General features: G+C 39.2%; 1 protein-coding gene across 2 annotated transcripts in view; it reads left to right on the top strand.

The window, feature by feature from the left end:
• The window catches only part of LOC102058570 (uncharacterized), a 51,103-nt gene that overhangs the window by 5,084 nt on the left and 24,648 nt on the right, over positions 1–21,371 (top strand). For both annotated transcript variants that reach the window (XM_027813086.2, XM_027813087.2), the window contains exons 2-6: positions 4,276–4,367; positions 5,393–7,873; positions 10,270–10,452; positions 13,836–14,003; positions 15,702–15,803. In XM_027813086.2, coding sequence (XP_027668887.2) covers positions 4,310–4,367; positions 5,393–7,873; positions 10,270–10,452; positions 13,836–14,003; positions 15,702–15,803 — 2,992 coding nt within the window. In that variant the 5' untranslated portion in view covers positions 4,276–4,309. The remainder of the gene's footprint in view (positions 1–4,275; positions 4,368–5,392; positions 7,874–10,269; positions 10,453–13,835; positions 14,004–15,701; positions 15,804–21,371) is intronic.

Here is a 21,371-nt window from a genome sequence, read left to right as displayed (position 1 = left end):
TTACAAGTGGAGTTCCCCAGGGCTCAGTACTGGGGCCAGTTCTGTTTAATATGTCTTTATTGATGATCTGGATGAGGGGATCAAGTGCACCCTCAGTGAGTTTGCTGACCACACCAAGCTGGGAGGTGAGTTGATCTGCCTGAGGGCAGGCTGGCTCTGCAGAGGGACCTGGGCAGGCTGGACCGATGGGCCCAGGCCAGTTGTATGAGGTTCAGCAGGGCTCAGTGCCGGGTCCTGCCCTTGGGTCACACCAGCCCCACGCAGCGCTACAGGCTGGGGCAGAGCGGCTGGAAAGGGCCTGGTGGGAAAGGGCCTGGGGGTGCTGGGTGACGGCTGGCTGGGCAGGAGCCAGCAGTGTGCCCAGGGGGCCCAGGTGGCCAGCAGCACCCTGGCCTGTGTCAGACACAGTGTGGCCAGCAGGACCAGGGCAGTGACCGTCCCCCTGTACTGGGCACTGGTGAGGCTGCACCTCAAACCCCGTGTTCAGTTTCGGGCCCTTCGCTACAAGGTGAAGGATCTGGAGCACAACCCTTCTGAGGAGCAGCTGAGGAAACTGGAGTTCTTCAGTCTGGAGAAGAGGAGGCTCAGGGGGGCCCTTACTGCTCTCCACAACTCCCTGGCAGGAGGCTGTAGGCAGATGGGGTTGGTCTCTTCTCCCAGGTAACTAGCAACAGGATGAGAGGAAACAGCCTCAAGTTGCACCAGGGGAGGTTTAGATTGGATATTAGGAAAAACTTCTTCACTGAAAGGGTGGTGAAGCACTGGAACAGGCTGCCCAGGGAGATGGTGGAATCACCATCCTTGGAGGCCTTTAAAAAAGGTGTAAATGCGATGCTTAGGGATGTGGTTTAGTGATGGACTTGGCAGCTGGGATGTAAGAGTTGGTCTTGATCTCAAAGGTCTTTTTCAACCTAAATGATTCTATGATTTGCATCATAAAGGTTCTTTCCAATGCTTACTTGATAATTACTTGAAGACACCAATAATTTAACACACTGGATATATGATTATTTTAAAAAATTTTGCACATAAACAGCTTAATCATTCTGTTCACTTAGGTCTTACATCTCAATTTTGACCAGCAAAAATCTGTAATCTTACTGGTATGAGCAAATTTAACCTCTGGCTATCTCTACTGATGATTTCACACTGGTGCTCAAATTACTCAGTTTTAGAAGATGCTATAATCATCTTCCATAATCCTGGCATGCAGAGAACCAACACTATCTACCTTCAGTACTTTCAGACTGTACTATGCCACTAAATGTTATTTGAATAGTAGTAGATCTAGTGACCTCCTCAGACCTAGAATTTATTCTGCAAAGTTTTATGATGTTTTGCCATGACAAAACCTGGCAAAATGTACAACTATGAGGAGAAACTTAAATGAATATGATTTTCATTTGTATTAAAACACAATACTTTCTATCTCCTTTATTATTCCAGCATCCTTCTTAGAGTGTTTTCTCTTTTCTTTTTGGTATTGTTCAATGTTCTTTCACTTTTCTACTCCTCCATCCATCTTGAACCACGCTAACCTTATCTCCAAAGTCAACATAATTCAAATCCACTGCTAAGCGATTATAGTTGTGGCTATTATTCTTCCCTAAAAGAAGGCCTTAAACACTTCATGTACTAAATCTATCCCTGGCCTGTAAGGTGGGTTCAGCATTCAGTAAAATACAGATTTTCATTAAAGAGTAAACTGTAATGCATACAGATGTACAATTAATAGCCAAAGGTAAAGAGAGGGTAGAGTAAAACAGGCAGCTATTCTTGGTCTGCGTATAATTTTAACAGCATTTTAGCAATGAAGCTTAGCAATCACATTTCCTATATTAAGATTAACCATTTCATTACTGACCATAGGCCAGGGAAAAAGTCATGAAAGTTAAATTCTTGGGGAGCATCAAAAGATCCAGAAGGGGAAGGGGAAGGGGAAGAAATTGAGTGTGTAGCATCTTTGTTAGGTTGAACTGAGGTAGTTCCTAGAAGTAAAAATGTTTTTGCAATTAGAACTTAATGAAATATAACTGAAATTTCAAGTATCACAGTCAGATTATGGAGCTCTGTTAGACTGTTGTTCTTACTGTCATAAATATATGCACCATTCTGCAGATCTTACATAAGAAACCTCTAAACACAAGTTTGATACTCTTAGCATACTTGCATATGTAACTCTTCAAAAGGATACTGAAACTGCCCCATATCCAAAACTGCAGATAAATATCAGTCCCAGCTCTTGCCCTCCATGTCCTTTAAAGCCTTGTATTTGGCTTTAAAATCATTCTTCCCACTGAAAACAGCTCAGCTGGCAGGTTTGCCTGGCTGTCAAGCTGGAAGTCTAAAAACACCTGGAGAAAAGAGAGAGATACAGTTTCATCCTGAGAATTGCCAGTGTTAACATTCCAAAGTGTTTGTTGTGAAATAAATACAAAACTTTCTCACACCAGAGTGTCTTCCAAAAAACCAGGGAAGAATGCTTGCATTTTTTCAACCAGCTAATGTATATGTTAGTGCTCTGGCACATCCAGTTGTTTAGCCTCACACAAAATTAAAGTTTTCAGAGGTAGAAATCAATAACTGTGTCTTGAAATAATTTCTTCCCAGCTGTTTGGGTAGCTATGTGTCACTTCATGCAGTGACATGTAACATGAGTCTTGTAACATCAATGCAATGATTTAAATGGCTTTATCCTAATCCTCATTTTTATAACAAAATCCATACTTCCCTTTTATACCAGGTAAGTTCACAGCCTGGAAAATACATTCATGCTCTTTCCACAATGACATATTTGATGTACTGATGAATGATCCTTTAAAGATTATTATGACTAGTAGCACTTGCAGTCGGTTGATTTTTCCCAACATAACTCTACTGGTTTTCAAGACTCTCTCAATGATGTACTAGCAGTTTGAATACTTCTCATTTCAAGCAATGTGAATTGTCTATTCTGATGTCATTCAGAATACAATAGAAAATCTTTGGATTAAATAAACAGAAGCAAATCTTAACACATTGAGTTATTTTGGGAAGTTGAGTATTTTCATTATATTTTAATACTGTAAAAACAAACAAACAAACAAAAAAACAACCTGGTTGTGAGTTTTGGTCAATCTTCCAAGGAAACATCAATCTCAGAAAATGCTGCCGATTCTAATTGGCTAGATATCTTCTACAGAGTAACCCTGCTCTGTAGGATACAGACCTTTTCCATCACTACCATGGCTTCAGCCAGTATTCAGCCCCATTGCACAATAGGAATGATAGATGACTCTGGATTTCAGCTATTCTGCTCACTTCAGTATAAATTTAAGGTCTCACTTCAGTGATCACCTGTAAGAAAATGACTAAGTAAACATGGATGCAAAGCTCATATCCTCATTGGGGATTTAGGGATTCTTCATGTGTCTTGAATTATTAAAGTTGACAAATAGTATAATCTGTAATGTCTCCCTTGGGCTGAGCTTCCTTTGATACCACGTTTCTTAAGGTCTGTTATATTCAGACAATGAAATTTTCCACAGGCCTGTGGAGAAACACAGACTTTTTAATTTCTGTTTTCTTGATTTTGGGAAACTAATAATGTTTTTAAATTAATTATTAGATGTTTTCCATTGCCATTTGATTTTAATTGGAATAGATCTTCAATACTAAGTCAGCATTAACAGTTAATCTTACATTTAACAAGTTCCCCTGTGACATGAAAAAAGGCAATTTTCTTCTTCCCACAAAGAAATGCAAGGGACAACCCAGACTGTGAGATGCATGTTGTTTTGCTCTGCATGCTGCTCAGCTATGCACTTAGTCCTAGCTGAGGCCTTTTATTCTCTTATATTAAGTCTGAATTTTTCTCAGAGAAAGAACAATTATTATTAAGTATTTCATTATGTATATAGATAAGACTGAATTTAAAATGAACGCTTAAAACAAAATAATGATCTCTAAAAATCAGAATCAGATAAAATTTTAGGCTGGAAAAGTTTAGCTACTGCCCAAATCTCCCAAAGACTTTGAAGAGTTTTGGTTTGGGCCCCATAGCTGAGATCATCAGACCTTGATTTTAAGCTATTATTTGGAAACTTTTCAAATGTGGTCCCAAATAACCAAAAGATGAAAACAGATGCATTAGTACCTCCCCTAGCACTTTTCTATTTTTCATTGTAACCAGTCAGTTCTTACACAGGAGAAAAGCCAACTTAGAAAGCCTGAGATAGAGAGCAAAATTATTCCAGAGAAACTTTCTCATTATCCAATGTTTTCCCTCCCACACAGAAGAGAGGAACCCAGATGCCCTCAGTTCTTAGAAATGAGTAGAAAAAGAAGAAAAAGCTGCAAGGGCAGAAAGAGCTCTGATTCCAGAGAATGTAAGTTTACAGAAATGTTTAATTTGACGTAAAAACATCAAAAACATAGGAGGTTACTCTGCATTTACTCATCAAGACAGAAATCCATCTTTGTGCCCAAAGCTGTTTGTCAAATTGGAAATGTCTACACTCAAGTGTGGTACATACAGGTGATGTCTTGATGAGGCTAGCTGTTTTATTGTAGTTGAGCTTCTATCTTAGCTATCTCTGGCAAAGTCTTTCCAAAGATGTTGGTGTTTAATTGCCTCACATTTTCAGCATTCTTGCTGTACATTTGTCAATGTTGTCCAAGTTTAATGTCTTGTTCTAGTTCTGCTTAGGTAGATGTCACTGTAAACTGTTACCCTTTAATGCACATGACCTCTTCTAAAAAAAGCCCAAGCAAGGGAGAATTTTATGTAATTGTAAGATTGCCATGAAAACTTGCCTAGTCCAGCCCCTGCCAGGAAACAGTATTTTCTTCTGCTTTGAACAGCAAGCTATGGCTCACACCTCCTGGCAATCTGCCAATGATCTACTGTGTGATTGTGACAACATTCATTAATCCCTTTGTTTGCTCACCTGTAAAAGGATTATAAAAGTCAAGTTCCACGTAATTTACTCAAAACTGTAAATATGCAATGGGATATTGATTGTCCCAGTGTGTTCACAGGAACAAAGTAAATACTGAGAGGGGTAATGGAAGTAAAAAGGGTGGATCCTTCTATATACAAATAGAATATCTTATCCTCTAACAACTGTAAAATTTTTGAGAAAGAAAAAGTGTTAATATATAATTTTTTTCCAGTCAGAGTGAGTTAACATGGCCTACCCTGTTTACCTGACCTCACAGTACTTACTGGATAATTAAGACTAAAGAATTTAATATCGAAATGAAAAAATAATGTTGTGGAATATACCCTGCACCTTAAAGATATAATAGACACTTTCTATGGAAAGTGTCTCAAAGTTAATCATACATTTGTGATACTGCTTACCAAATCATGGGGAAAATGTGTTTTCTTTTTTTTTTTACCTTAAATCAGATGAACACTTGTCACCCATTTGTAAGTGCCAGCAAAATGTAGGAAGCCTTGACAATAAAGCAGATGAGGCTCTGGCTCACTTCACTGAGCCATTGGATGTAAAGGGTGCTAAAGAAGATGGAAAAGATCATGAAAACAAGAATCGGAGTAGCTCAGATGCATCTGAAGACAGAGACCTTGATAATGGATCAGACAGTGAAAAAGAAGAAAAGAAGGAAAAGAACTACCCTACTCAGATGTTCTCTCCTCAGCAAGATGAACTCCTAGCTACAGTAACTTTTGGTGAATCAGAGGGCTCATCTACAGGAAAAATTACACTGTGGGGCAAGCCAGACTCTGCAGAGTCCATCAGCTTGGCTACTGGAAAAATTATAGCAGAAGTTAAATATGGTTCTTTTAATGTGAAAGTAGAAATCAAGAATGTTTCTTTGTTTGATTCTGGAAAAAAGCTTGTAACTGAAAAAAGGAAAAGTTCAAAGAACAATAAACATTGTGATGAAAGACAATATCAGAAAAGCCAGTGTTCAAAATGTTCAAAGTACCAGTGTTCTTTGACTGGCTGTTCAGCAGAACACAATGGGAAATATAAAGGGCATAAACATAAAACTCAAAGTGCCATCAACGAAAATGCCTCGTTGAAAATGAACATTGAAGCAAAGGAAATTAGAGTGGAATGTATCAGCAGAAAGAAAAATCTAAAGCTTAACATCAAACCTGGTGATCAGGCACAGTGCAAAACTGGCAACACAGAACATGAAGATATGTATTGGAGTGAAATAGATTATTCTGTAGCAGAGGCACCTTGCAATACAGATTGTGAGTCATCTTTTAGCTTTCATGAAAAAGTAGACTGTGCATTTGCAGATGGATGTATGCTTCTCCCTCCACCTAAAGAATTTGCTGACTGTGACAAAATGCATTTGGATACAATTGCAGAGGGGGGATCTTTGTACCCTGTTAATGACAGTAAGGAATCTGACAGCGTCTCTACAGCCTTGAGTATTTGGGGAGAAGAAGATTATTTCTGGAAACATAACAAAAAGGACTATGAAGACCACATCAATGAAAAGGATGATTTTTCAAAAGATAGAATACTTTTCTCAAAAATAAATAATACAAATTGTCCTGTAGCTAGTAATACCCTGAATAACCCAGACATTGGGAAGGAGCATATCAATAAGAGCAACATATTAGGTCAAGAGAGAAACAACTGTGACAAATGCAAAGGCACAGGGCAAAAACCAGCAAGAAGAAAGTCTTTCCCAGACACTACCCTTGATGTACCATCACCAGTTCACCCCAGAAGGGATTCTGGCTTTTATTCATTGCCATCCTTAAAAGTATTGCCTAAGGAGACCAAAGGGGGAGATGTCTATAACAGGAACTCATATGTTCATACCAGCTGTACAGAACTTTCTAAGTGTCCTGACTTGACCTCCTCGCTGAGAAGTCTGAGGGTCCTTAAGTCTTCATATCAGTATGCTTTCATGTCATTTGATCATAATACTACCATTTATCCATCTGAGCCTGAAGAAAGTCTAGATGACACTTGTTTACTGAATGACTATGCAGACTATGTGGGGCAAGGTGAAGGAACAGAAGAAACATTAATGGAGAGTCTTCATTCCAGTGGTACTATAAATGAGAAAAAAGAAAACAGGCATGAGGAGCCTCTGAGAAACGTAGCTATATGGGAGGAAGACTCTGAGTCTACCGAAGATGCTTTAGATGAAGGAACAACAGAGTACAACCACCTAGAAAAACATGTTGAAATGCAGAACAAAGCTCAGTTGCTACAGATATCTCCACATTCTAGAAGCCATTCAGATGTACTTACTAATGACAAGGAAAGTACTAATTATGCATCTACAGAAAGTGCCCCAAACCAGTTTTCAGCTTTACAGCAAAAGGTTTACCCACGCCCTGCAGAGCCTGAGGTAACAAAGAAAAGGAGAGGGTCAGTGATGACTGTGATAACTGGAGAACTAGAACGAAGACTCATACAAGGTGACACTAAATTAATAGCTGATTCTTTTGGCTCTGTAGTGAAAAAAGAGTCTAAGCTTCCCTGTAGTATACAAGAAAAATCCTTGCTGTCATCCTCGCTATTTGATCCCAAGGAGCACGACACAAATAATGAATCAGAAAGCTTTCCTGAGACACAAGATAAATCTGGCCATATCCATGTTGAATCAAATGGTCATAATGATTCAGCACAGGCTGCCATATCATCTACCTCTTTAGCCTACACTGAAAGGAAAGAGAATCTGGCAGAACATTCAGATGTCAATGAAAGACCAAAGAACTTTTGCAGTAAAGAGCCAACAGATGATAGCTTAAGGGGAGAGCCTGGAACACATCAACTACCTCTATTAGCCAAATCCAACTCTTATGAAGTTGAGAAAAAGATTGAAATGAAAGAAGATTTTCATCAGAATCCAGATATACCCCCATCATCAGTAAAACAGATTAGTCAGAAAGGTAGGTGTTTTATATAAGACTTTTGAAGTTAATATCAGTTACACACCTTTTGCACAGGTGGTTTAGTGCTTTAGTGACATCTTTTATGGGAAAAGTATATTAAAACTTTTACAAAGAGATTATATTGGTATGCTCGGTCATTTGGTTATAATATGCAGTTATTGTGCTGAGGATCCCTGGAGCCATCTTGTAGAGCCAAGTAATTTAAATACAAAAAATAAAGAAAATTTTAATGCAGCTTTGCTCAAGAAGTGGGTTTCTAACATTAAACAGTCAGCCCATCCTATGCACTTCATGAAAGAAACAAACACCAAAACAGGAAGGGGAATTTGCAGTTGCCATGTGGCATGAACTCAGAGCTCTAGTCAGTGTTTTAAACCACATAAATCTGTTTCTGGAATCCATGTGATCTAAGCAAATAATACTAAGTACATCTTGGTCCTAATTCTGGCTGAGCTTTTACATGTCGTGGAATGACCATAGTGGATCATTTAACCTTCTCTTCCCCTCTCTTCATGTAGTTAAGAAAACTACAGACAAACAAGATTTTTGATAGCTAGTCTTTTAGAAAATTTCCTGTCTTCCCTTCTGTAATCTACCTACCCATATCTATAACCAGTCATTTAAAAGAAGTGTTTTGAATCATAAAAATGTAAAACCATGCTGGGACACTGCACACTACAATGTAAGTTTTTTACATCGTGAATATGTACACACACATATGTGTGTGTGTGCGTGTTTGAAATATCACTCCAAACACTTTAATTTTAATTATTTTTTTTAATGTTAAATTATATGCAAATACAACTCAGAGCATCCTTTCCAGAAGAAAATAGTTCCAGCAGGTTTGGAGGTTAGGAGGTTTATACTATTGAAAAATACATACTTCCTTACCATGGGAAAATGTACTTAAGAATCATTATAAAAAACATCAGGAAGTTTTTAATAATCTTTCTAGTTCACATCTAGGTCATCTTGTTTGGCACTGGAAATTTCAAAAATGCCTGAAATCTATATATACTATATTGCTAGATATTGCTATATAGATCAATATCTAAGATACTAAAATACATAGAGAATTAATTAAATGGAAATCTCTTTAGAACAAGATATAGAAAGAAGACACTCAAGGAAGCCTGCATGCTCGAAAGTCTTGGCTTACACTTCAGACCTCAGGGGTTAGACACGCAGCACACAAGTGAGGTGTAGCTATTTCTTGGATTTGTATTTTATTCTCTCCTCTTTCCTTTTACCCCTTGCTAAGAATTACCTATGTGTGTTCTTTCTCTTACCTATCACTTCACCTGGTTGGTAATTTTGGCCCCCTTTTGGTCTATGTTTGTATTTTGATTTTTCATCTGTGTTATTATTCTTAGCAACACTGTGGAGGTCCTACCTTGTTTTAAAACTCGTTAATATGAAACAAAGTCCACTTGTAATGTGGCAATACTGACCTACTCAGTCAAGATATTGGGCACAAGGGGTGATGTGGGACTTCCTGTGCTCAGTGATGCTGGAAAGGACACGTAGCTTATTTCAACAGAGTGAGAGCATCTAGTACAGATGCATATGTCGTAAACAGGACAGGGGAATCCAGGCAATCTACAAGTCTTCTGGTGTTGTGGCAACTTAATTATTATCAGAGGGGCAAGGACTTATGCAAAGAGCAGTACAAGAGCACTACAAGAAATAAGTTTCCTGAATGTCAACTTTAGCCAACTGCCTTGGAAAAGGAGCTCAGTGACACAGGTCTGTGATGAAGATCTAACTGAAGCCAGAAAGAGGTTATTGAGCCAAGAGAGTACTGACACAGTCCTCTAGGGAGCCTGCTGAGGCTAGGCTCACTTTCTCCCTATCTGCCCTTGCCAGTGGGTACAGTTGCATTTTCAGAACAGAATCTAACACAAAGTCTGTTTTCCAATTGTTGTTTTATCTGAAATAGTAATACAACAAATAGATTTATATGGCCCTACCTGGAAAGAAACCTAAAGTAGAAAGGTATATCCTCTTTTTATCTGCATGTGTGTTTTGCAAGATTTTTAATATTTAAATAGCACTTTATATATCTACATGCTGACCACTTCAAAAATGTATGAGCACTTGTAATACAATCCATGAGCAAGTTACATGTTTCTGCATAAAACTGGTGCTATACAAATGGCTACGTAGGTACGACAGATGCCACTACCACAAGGTAATTACATGTACTTTTCTCTGCATGAAGACCTCAACTAGTCTAAAATACATACTTTATTAGTATTTTCAGTACTACTTGGTATTTTCTTTTCTATGTTTGGTTAGGTTATTCTTGTATTTAGAATGTGGAAATTTTAAACAGTGTAGTTGTTAAAGGTGTCTTCCGCATTCCTCACAAACAGTGTCTGGTTGTAATTTAGACTTGAAGTCAGAAATGAATAAAACCAGAAAGCTACCTTTGATGAAAGACACCAGAGCAAGCGATAGTTCCCAGGAAGAAGCAATAGACCAGTGGGCCAGGAGACGCAAACAGTTCAAAGACAGCAAAAAATGCAGTTCAACTGGAGGAAGCTCCATAAACAGCACAATCACTGAGGGATCAAGTGAGTATTTCAGTCTTATGCTTGTATTCTTTCTTCTTCATGTGATTGACATTCTGACAGGGTTTTCAGCTGAGGAAACTGATCTTCAGTTCATAACCTGAGTCTCTGTCTTCATTATCATGAGCAAGCATGTTTTATTCAATTGAACTATTCCTCACTATGGGAGTTAGTATTCTCTGTTCATACAATCAAGTTAACAATCTGACTGAAATAATCGTACCATCCTTGTTCATATGCAACTAACATTAAGACGAGCTCTAAGTGTAGACAGACAGGTAATCACTTATGGCAGCAGCTTTGAGGGTATAACAGAAATCATAATCCTGATGCCTACTTTGCTTATGTCAAAGCCATGTTGAGCTGAGAGTCCTTCTCTCCTCGCTAAGATAACCACCTACTCCACCTTTTATCTTCAGGCTTGTTGCCTAGATTGTCCTTCACTGTCCCTCCAGTTACTGAAGCAGTTAGTCCTGTAACTGTCTCATTAAGCAATCTGTCACCTTGCCATATGCTTGAGCCTATACCAAACTCATCAGCTTAAATCACATGGGAAGGCATTTTAAAGTTGAACTGCTTAATAAATTTACATTTCATGCAGATGGAGTCCCCAAGAAAGGATTGCACAGTCTAGGAGAGAACATTTGTCGTACTTCTTACTTCACACTGCCTTTGCCTCCTGTTTTGCTATTTTAGTAATGTAAGAAGGACTTTGTGCAGATGAAGAAATGTGCACTTCCCTGTGGAAATATGTTGTGCTATAATGGTTACTTTTGGTATGGGAAATTTCATTTGTAGATGTATAACCTCCTTTTTGGAAAATGTTAAATGCAAGCCTTCAGAAGACTGGCAGCTGTAAGACTTCAGTGAGGGTCCAATACAAGATAAACAGTAAATATGTTCTATCCCTGTACTACAGAATTAAGCCCTATACCATCATCAGGGTCTTGATTCACTGCCTAAACATAGGTGTCAGTCACCAGTGGGAACACCAATTGCGTTCTGGGGTATGTGACCTAAAGGGGACCCATGCCTTTCTGAAGCAGTAACTGGATGGCAGGTAAGAAACCCTAAGGCATGTAACATGGTACTAGACACCTGTGTTCACATAGCTGAGTCAATCCCAAAGTTTCTAATGCTTGTTAAAAACAGCACGGATGACTGTCGTTTCACATGAAAATGAAAAAGCTATTTATTTGTAGCACTATCCTAAGTCCACAGCAAGGACCTTAGAAAGCCACTGTGTCAAACCACCAGAGCTCAAAAACCAAACCTGTCAGGAGATACATACACCAAGATAAATTGTTCATTGATTTCAACAGTGATGTCTTTTGAATATAAAGCTCGACAATAATTTTTACTTTATCAGGCACATGCTGGTTTCGTAGAGAACATATACAATAGATAAATAAATAAATTTTTAAAGCCACCAAACCAAACAAATGAATCAAAAAAGACCAAGCTGCAAGATGTAGAATTGCTTTCTTTGTGACAAAGCTTTTGGTAGCACATAGCATGAACATGAAGTTGCCTCCAGAAAAGGTGAGAAAGCAGGCAATTCTGTCACAAATCCTAGTATTTTGAATAGTATGCTACAGGCCTGAGACTTCAGTCCCTTTTCTTTTGGTAGCTAGGCTGTTCCCTGTTGTTTGCAGACTTGGGGACAGCTCTAATCAATACTTGGAAGCAGCAGCTCCTTACATGCTTACTTCCAGGAGCTGAGAAGCAGCTAATTGCAGCTTGTTCCTGACACTCAAAAACTGCTCAGTTTGACATTTGTGCCGAAAGCTCAAGGAGGGGAAAGGTGAAGACATTCAAGAAATGTCTTGGCGTAACTCCATAATGCCAGCATGGCAGCATTTATTTCTCTGGTTTTGCCTATTTGTCACATTTTAGGCTGTACTACAGTTATAACAATTCAATATTAAACCAGCAAAATACTGTGCTGTAATGAATTGTTTGGTGTTAGTCTAGGTTGTCTAGGTTCATGGTAGCATGCTAAGATGTGCTTTAAACATAGCAGTCCAGTAGAATTTATTTATGTCTTCATTTTTGTTTATTTACTAGTATTTTTTATGCAGTTAATCATGTTACCTCATACTGCCTGCACAGTAAGTGAGAAGCCAGTGGATGTGGAGCTTTTGTCTAAATAGACACCATTAAACAAACTGTAAAAGTGAATAAAGACCACCATTTAGATGAAATCAGGAAGTAACTTGTAGAACAAAGCTAAATAAAGGTTAATTTTTATTGTATCTGTTTTTAAACTGAAAATCATTCTGCATAATTGCCACATCAAGCACAGAATAAACAAAGCAAACAGATCCTTTCTCCAGCTTCATTAAATCTAGCTGCGTTATACCAGGCATTTTGTACTGAAAGAAACATGATTTTATTTTTCCTTCTCAGACAATGCTTTATACTAAAGCATTTTTTCAGTCTATCTGTCAGCACAGTCTCTGATGGTCTATACTTTTATATATCTTTCACCATCCACAGTTTTAACTTTGAAGTTTTGTCTCCTGGTCTGCTTCAGAAATTGACATACCATTGCATAGCCTTTTTCTCCACAGTAACTGCTGTTTGCAGCCTGCCTGTCACACGATCAGCGGCCTGATGCCCCATCTCCTTGACAACCTGAATGTTACTGCTTTTTCCTTTAGCAGAGAATTAGAGCTCTCCTCCAACTCCATGTTATGTGGCATGGTTTGAGTCAGTGGACTGAGTGCAAAACACCATAATTGTACATTAATATAAAATGTAAATCTCAAAATCTTCATAACACATGTAACATCATACAAATATTCAGGAGCCTAGGACAAGCCAGAAGTTCTATATTTAAAACCAAGCCAAAACAAAACAAACACCCAAAACTATTCTTTCCTCACCTCCTTTTTAATAAAACTAAATATACACATCTGGAAAAGCTAAAATTAAGCGAAGAGCAAATATGGTCATCATTACCTCAGTTGTGCCAGTTACTTTTCAGCTTCCCTTTTGTCTTTCCATACGCACTGAACTCATACTCAATTTCTAGAAAATGTGTTTGGTTTCCTAATCAAATAGGCTGCACAGGAAAGGTTAACAATTGCCTAAAGCCAGACTTCTTTTAAAGAGGTGCAGCTCCTGTTTTGACCATTTGCATTAAGACTTCACTTGGCATGCAAGTTCAACATCCAATAGCATCCAATATTGTGTTCTCATATTTGGATGTGTTTGCAAACTGCCCTTTTAACACCAGCAAAATTGCAGAACTAAGAACAGATATTACAAACAGTTAATTAAGAAGCTTGTGGCACTTCTTTCATGCTGACTGGCTGGGGTCTGTTATTCTTCATGCATTTTCCCTACTGACATTACTTTTACCTGTTTTATCATCATGACAGTAAATTCAGAGGACGCTCGGTCAGTAGAGCTGGGACTACATTCTGAAAATGAGGACAGAGGTTTTTATACAGAAATCTTTCATTCTGCTTCCTGGGTTTTCAGAGGAGATGATGTCTCTCCGGATAATAGTCCTAGATGTCTCAGCAAAAGGCCTAGACCAGTGGCAAGTAAGTTAGCTAAAGCAACAGGTAATAAATGTCATTAAAATTTATTTATTTGGGGCACTCTGAAGATTCCAGGGGTCAACATTTTGGAGAAGACATTCACACTGAAGACAGAGGTTATAAAAAAACGTAAAGTAGTTCTTATTTAGCTACTGTCTCGCAAAATGTCATAATTACTTGACAAAACTGATACTGGTAAAAGGTCATAATTAAACCTTTTCTCTTGCTACAGGATAAGGGCAGAAGCAATGTAATTTCATAACTTCTTCAAGCATGAAAAAATCATAGAGAACTATTTACAGACATAAAGTGTTATAATAATCATAAAATCTGATCTCCATCAAACTTTCAAATATAGTAGATTCAGAAAGAACGATTTGCTGTATGAAGCGTTGTTCTGTTTGTAGTTTAAACCTTGTCATGCAAACACATATGATGAATAACTTTTGCAGGGGGATAGGATGTCCTCCTTCACTCTTCAAATGTTAAATTACTGAAAAGTAGCACAGTTCAAAGAACTAAGACAAACTGGAACACCTATGTAGCCTTCTATGTGATAGTTCTTTGCTGGAGCTCATAAATCATTCACAATGTAAAAGAAAACAAATGTCCTCTATACATCTCCAGATATGAAAAATCTCCCTTAAAATATGTGAGAATATTCTGCAGAGCCATTTTGGTTGTCTCTTTTCCCAGGGGACAGTTCAGAAGTTCAGGAAGATAATTAAAGTGGGTATTGAAGTATCTATGCTCTTTTAAAAAGACAGGTAGCATCAATTGGCCTGCTAGTGAAGTAACCTTTAAAGTAATTTCTACCTTCCAAATATTACACAATTTGAAGACAAAACAGCTGTCATAAATTATTATTAAATTGGCCTCCATTAAACAAACACAGTAAGGCAGTCAAATTATAAAAATCAGACACTGAGAATTCAAATTTACACTTAAATCCTTCATGAGTATAAGATTTACTAACAAGCCAGATCATTTGACACACATAATACTAGACTCTGAGAGAAGGTTCAAAGCAGTCAGTTAGACCCTGATATTGCTTTTTACTGAGGCTGATTAACTTGTGCTGACTTAAGACACTTCACGTGGGAACAGCCACTAGTGGCAGGAGATGGCAGTGTGGCTGGGGGTTAGACTAGAGAGCTGGGAGGCAGTGGGAGTGGAGAGTGGACAGGGAAGTGTAGATGAAGGGAAAGAAACAACTGTTATCCAAAAGTTAGAGACCTTCTAAAACATAAAAAGAATGAAACTGCAAAAAACAGATTTAAGCTCATTTGATAATTTAGAGTGTATTTTGCATTTGCAGCTTAGAAGTTTGACACAGAGCACAGGAGCACTTTTCTTGAGCACATTTATTGACAGAAAACTGTCAATAGAGTGGAATATCTCAATGATTCTCCACCTCTTCATTACAAAATACAGGCACTTAAACTTCTGATGATAGTACACTTCATAGATGTGTCTGTCTTTTCCCTAACATGAATCGTACTTGATCAATCATGGCATGAGCAGGATACACAGTGGCAGTGGAGCAGCACCAAATAGCTAGGATTGGTACTGAAAACATCCCAGTCTTTTGCAGAATCAGTAACTGTCAGTGTCTATAGATAAAGAGTTTTAAAAGCTGCTGCTTTTTAAATTGAACTTAACTTGTAGAGAAAAAGGTATGTCTTTTTTCCCATTCTGCAGTTCGTGAAAGAACAGTGAAGATTGCTAAAGGAACTGGCAATTACCCTTGGGGTTTCAGGATCCAGTTCTCAAAGCCTATCCTTGTGACTGAAGTTGACACAAGTAAGTTATATTTGTACAAGTTAACTTTTCTTATGAAAATGTATAAAAATAAATATATAATATTTACTAATATTAATATACTAATAGTATAATATTAGTAAATATTATCTACATAATATATAACATCTTTCAATAATAATATATAATATAGATGTACATAAATAATTTCCATAATTAGTCGGTGTAAAGTGTTTAATAACATGTGTTTGAATTGCCCATGACAAACTACCTTAGGGCCCCATTATGCCTGTAAGTAAACTGTGGACTTCACTGTTCTGTGTCCTTCGAAGCCAGTTGATACCTCCTGCAAGTGCCTACATCCAGTCTCTCTCCAAATGTGAAGTCTAGAACTTCTGGAGACTGATATCCATAATGACAACAGGCCTTTAAGAATGAAATGGAGGATGCAGTGATCCTCATAACAACAGTTCCTAAAGTCTTATTAGCCAGGGACACTTCTGCTTGGATGGGCTTCCATTGAGTCACCTATAAATCTCAACAGTGTGCTGTTAACTTCTGCAGGATATTTCAATGATTGTGAGGAACTCTAGAAGAAACTCACACAACTGAGTGAATGAGCAAAAAAATGGCAGATGAATTTCAACAAAGATGAAGTGTAAGATAATGCCTCTAGAGAGAAATTATACCATGCCTACATGATGGGGAACATGGTATTGGCATTTATGCTCAGAAATGAGATCTTGGGAGTCGCCACTGAAGGGCCTTTGAAATCATCAGCTCTGTGTGCAGTAGCAGCTTAGAAATCTGGCTGAAAGCTTGCTCCATCAGTGATAGCAGTAAGAATGAGACACAGGCAGTCAGAGTCATTTTGCTGCTACCTAAAAGCTTAGTTCACCCAAATCTAGAGTACTGGTTGCTGTACTGCTGTCTGTATCTTAGGATGGACACAGCAGAATTAGAGAAGGAGCATAAGATACAGGAGTCTCTGACAGATTTCTACTACCAAAGGCAGATATAATGAAAAATCTCATCCTAGACCAAGTATGCCAGTGCATGTCCTCTAGCAAGGCATCTAAGAATACGTCTGTCACTTTACCAGCCTTACGTATTATATGGTCCAGCTTCCTGACAATGCTGGGAAAGGCTGTGAATTCAGAGGTCTATGAATCTGTTAGCTGAACCCACCGTTTTAAAATCTGACTTCTGAGCTACTAAATAGGGTCATCATTAAACTCCACTAGAGAAGATCAGAAAAGCCAGAAATCTGAGTAAGGGAGCAACATGCAGAGAAAAAAAAAAATTACATACCTGAAAAGGTCAACACCTTCCTTACACTTGCATTACTGAGACTGGTATTAGAAACCCATGAATTCCCTTAAGATCTGAACATAGATTTATACTTCAGTCATGCTTTTTACATGATACTGCTGTTCAGTTCTAAAAGTAGTTCTAACTTGTGGCCTCAGAGCAAATGTTCTACTTATTAAGCACTAAAAATAAAGCCTTCAGTCTAAAAGAAGAACTCAGGCAAAGGACAGACCTATTCAAAAGAAATAAGAGCAAATGTTGGAAGTGATTCCTTTACTCTCTATATAGCTATACCTATTGTTCATCAAAGGATCTTGTAATCTTTTACTGTTAAAATTGCTAGCCCTTGTTCTCATGGGGGACTTCAACATACTGGATATCTCCTGGAAATAGAACACAGTGGAGAGGGAACAGTCTAGGAGGTTTCTGGAGTGTGTGGGAGACAGCTTCCCGACACAGCTGGTCAGTGCCCCAACCACAGGAGATGCCCCACTGGGCCTGGTGCTTACAAACAGGGAAGGACTGGTGAGTGACGTGGTGGTCAGAGGACATCTTGGGCAGAGCGATCATGAGATGATAGATTTTTTGATTCCTGGAGAAGTAAGGAGGGGGGTCAGTAGAACCACTATGTTGACCTTCCAGAGTGCTGACTTTGGCCTATTTAAGAGCCTGGTTGACAGAGTCCCTTGGCAGACAGTCTTGGAGGGCCAAAGGGGTGCAGAAAGGCTGGAAATTCTTCAAGAAGGCAGTCTCAAAGGCACAGGAGCAGGCCATCCCCATGTGCCAAAAGATGAGCCCATGGAGGAGAAGAGACTGGCCTGGCTGAACAGAGAGCTTTGGCTGGAACTCAGGGGAAAAAGGAGAGTTTCCCACCTTTGGAAGAAGGGGCAGGCAGCTCTGGAGGACCACAAGGATGTTGTCAAAGAGACGAAAGCCCAGCTAGAATTTGGGCTGGCCACTGCCATAAAAGATAATAAAAGTTTTAACAAATACATTAGAAATAAAAGGAGGGCCAAGGATAACCTGCATCCTTTATTGGATGTGGTGGGGAGCACTGCCACAAGGGATGAGGAACAGGCTGAGGTACTTAATGCCTCCTTTGCCTCAGTCTTTAATAGTAAGAGCAGTTAATTTCAGGGTACTTAGTGCCCTGAGCTGGAAGACAGGGATGAGGAGGAGAAGAATGAAGTCCCCACAGTCCAGGACGAAACAGTTAGTGACCTGCTGCTCCACCTAGACACACACAAGTCTATGGAGTCGAAGGGTACTGAGGGACTGGGGGTACTGAAGGTACTGAAGGACCTGATGGAGGAGCTCTCCAAGCCACTTTCCATCAGTTTTCAACAATGCTGGCTAACTGGAGAGGTCCCAGAAGACTGGAGGCTAGCCAGTGTGATGCCCATCTACAAGAGGGGCAGGAAGGAGGATCTGGGGAACTGCAGGCCTGTCAGCTTGACCTCGATACCAGGAAAGGTTATGGAGCAGATCATCCTGAGCACCTTCATGCTGCACACACAGGACAACCAGGGAATCAGGCCCAGCCAACATGGGTTTATGAAAGGCAGGTTGAGCTTGACAAACCTGATCTTCTATGACAAGATGACCCACATAGAAGATGAGGAAAACGCTGTGGATGTTGTATATCTTGACCTTAGTAAACCCTTTGACACCATCTCCCATGGTGGCTTAGATGGGTATACTTTATGCTGGGTAAAATGCTGGCAGGACGGCCAAGTCCAAAGAGTGGTGGTGAATGGAGTCACATCCAGTTGGTGACCAGTCACAAGTGGAGTTCCCCAGGGCTCAGTACTGGGGCCAGTTCTGTTTAATATGTCTTTATTGATGATCTGGATGAGGGGATCAAGTGCACCCTCAGTGAGTTTGCTGACCACACCAAGCTGGGAGGTGAGTTGATCTGCCTGAGGGCAGGCTGGCTCTGCAGAGGGATCTGGACTGGCTGTAGCAATGGGCCAAGGCCAGTTGTATGAGGTTCAGCAGGGCTCAGTGCCGGGTCCTGCCCTTGGGTCACACCAGCCCCACGCAGCGCTACAGGCTGGGGCAGGGCAGCTGGAAAGGGCCTGGTGGGAAAGGGCCTGGGGGTGCTGGGTGACGGCCGGCTAGGCAGGAGCCAGCAGTGTGCCCAGGGGGCCCAGGTGGCCAGCAGCACCCTGGCCTGTGTCCCCAGCAGTGTGGCCAGCAGGACCAGGGCAGTGATCGCCCCCCTGTACTTGGCACTGGTGAGGCTGCACCTCAAACCCCGTGTTCAGTTTCGGGCCCCTCCCTACAAGAGGGCTGTAGAGGTGCTGGAGCATGTCCAGAGATGGACAAAGAAGGTGGTGAAGGGTCTGGAGCACAAGTCTTATGAGGAGCAGCTGAGGGAACTGGGGTTGTTTTGTCTGGAGAGGAGCTAGGCTTGAGGGAGAACTTATTGTTTTCTACAGCAACCTGAGAGGAGGCTGTAAGCAGGTGGGTGTAGGTCTCTTCTCCCAGACAAGTGACAGGACAAGATGAAACATTTTCAAGTTACCTCAAGGCTTAGATTGGAGAAAGGGTGGTGAAGCATTGGAACAGGCTGCCCAAGGAGGTTGTGGAATCACCATCCCTGGAGGTATTTAAGAAATGCATAGATGCAGTGCCTGGGGACATGGTTCAGTGATGGACTTGACAGTCCTCCGTTAATGTTGGACTTGATGATCTCAAAGGTCTTTTCCAACCTAAATAATTCTATCATTCTATGATTCTATGTAAACTACATGAAAATAAACAATTTTTGACATGGGATCCTAGACATCATTTTATTTTTACATGTCTGAATATAATTAGGAATTTCCATTATCAATTGAAGCTTTGCCAATAATGTATATTTTGAAAACTTTGCCTGCAGAATACTATAAAAAGATACATTTTTTATATATATATGAAAGAAAAAATACTATAAAAATACTTACAAAAGAATTAGTAACGTTAAATTGTGGCTAAAGTGGCTGTGTAATGTTCTTCATCCTGAAACAGCTACCTAGTTTTGTTCCAGAACATTTTTTTGTACTCTTTGTGCCTAATAATCTTCACAGTATAACTTCTGTGAAAAATAATTTACTGTGAATCTGAGAAAGTAAATTTGAACGAAAAAAATTGTTCTGCTCATCTTATTAGAATGTAACTTTTGACTACAAGGTTAAAGATTAGTATTTTTCGTTGCTGATTATTTTAAGGAAAAGAACGTTACTGGGCTCAGCCATCATTTGTCCAAGTAGCACAACTGTGTCCATGTGTCTGTGCTTGGACAACTAGCTGGTTTTATCAAATTGCTGGAAATTCCTGTACCTGTTGATATGAAATTATCTCTGTTGCAATAAAATGTTTCTTCTTTCTGGCATTAAAAGTTTCAGATGGTTTCCCATCTGTAAACATACAGATTCCTTTAGAGTTCTTTCATCAAAGAAGATAACCTCTAAAGATGTTTTTCAAATTAGAATGTGGGAAAGTTTTTTAGCTAAATATAAATAAACCATAGATCATTTATGCAACATTAGCCCTAATTCATACCAATTTAACTCTGTAACTTACTAATGAAAATTAAACATAGCTACTCACATTGTATATCACTCCTCTTGTTTATTTGTATGTCTTGTTTTCAAAGGCAGTTGCTTTAAAAAAGCAACCACAAAAAAAAAAAAATTCTTTTTTACAGGCAAACTTCTAGTAAAATTCTGTTTTCTCAAAATATGACTAATTTCATTAAAACAAATTTTAAAATTGCATTTGTATCCCTTTTTTGTTTGCACTCTGAGACATTATTAATATTTTGGAGACTGCTTATGATCATATATTCTTGTATGAGATCCTGAAAGCCAGTGCAAACCAAAATGTGCTGGCATTTGTGAATGATTTGTAATAAAGATCAGAGTGAACCATGGCTTTTTTGTGCCTATTTATTATTAAGCTTTTACAAATCTTTTCCCTACAACTTCTAAGCATCCTCGGAAATACACTGAATGATCACATTTACTACATGATAGGGTACAAAATCTTTAAAAATATACATGAAATAGTATGGACATGGAACAGTATTTTCCAAAACCAATTTTTTCACAGCGCATTAGGAATGCTTAATTCTAAAGGAGAAGGAAAAAACTCCAAGAAATTTGTAACTGGGATTTAAGTAACTGCATATTGATGCCCATGAATGGACCATATGTGTCACTTCCCTGATTTGCCTCCATTCCTCACTGGCATCTGCCTGAGCCCTATAGGACTGCACGTGCTTTGCAACAGTTAGCAAACAAACAAAAGGTTGAT

The sequence above is a fragment of the Falco cherrug genome, chromosome Z (genome assembly GCF_023634085.1).
Source record: "Falco cherrug isolate bFalChe1 chromosome Z, bFalChe1.pri, whole genome shotgun sequence".
Lineage (NCBI taxonomy): Eukaryota > Metazoa > Chordata > Aves > Falconiformes > Falconidae > Falco > Falco cherrug.
This window is presented reverse-complemented; position numbering and strand designations above follow the sequence as displayed.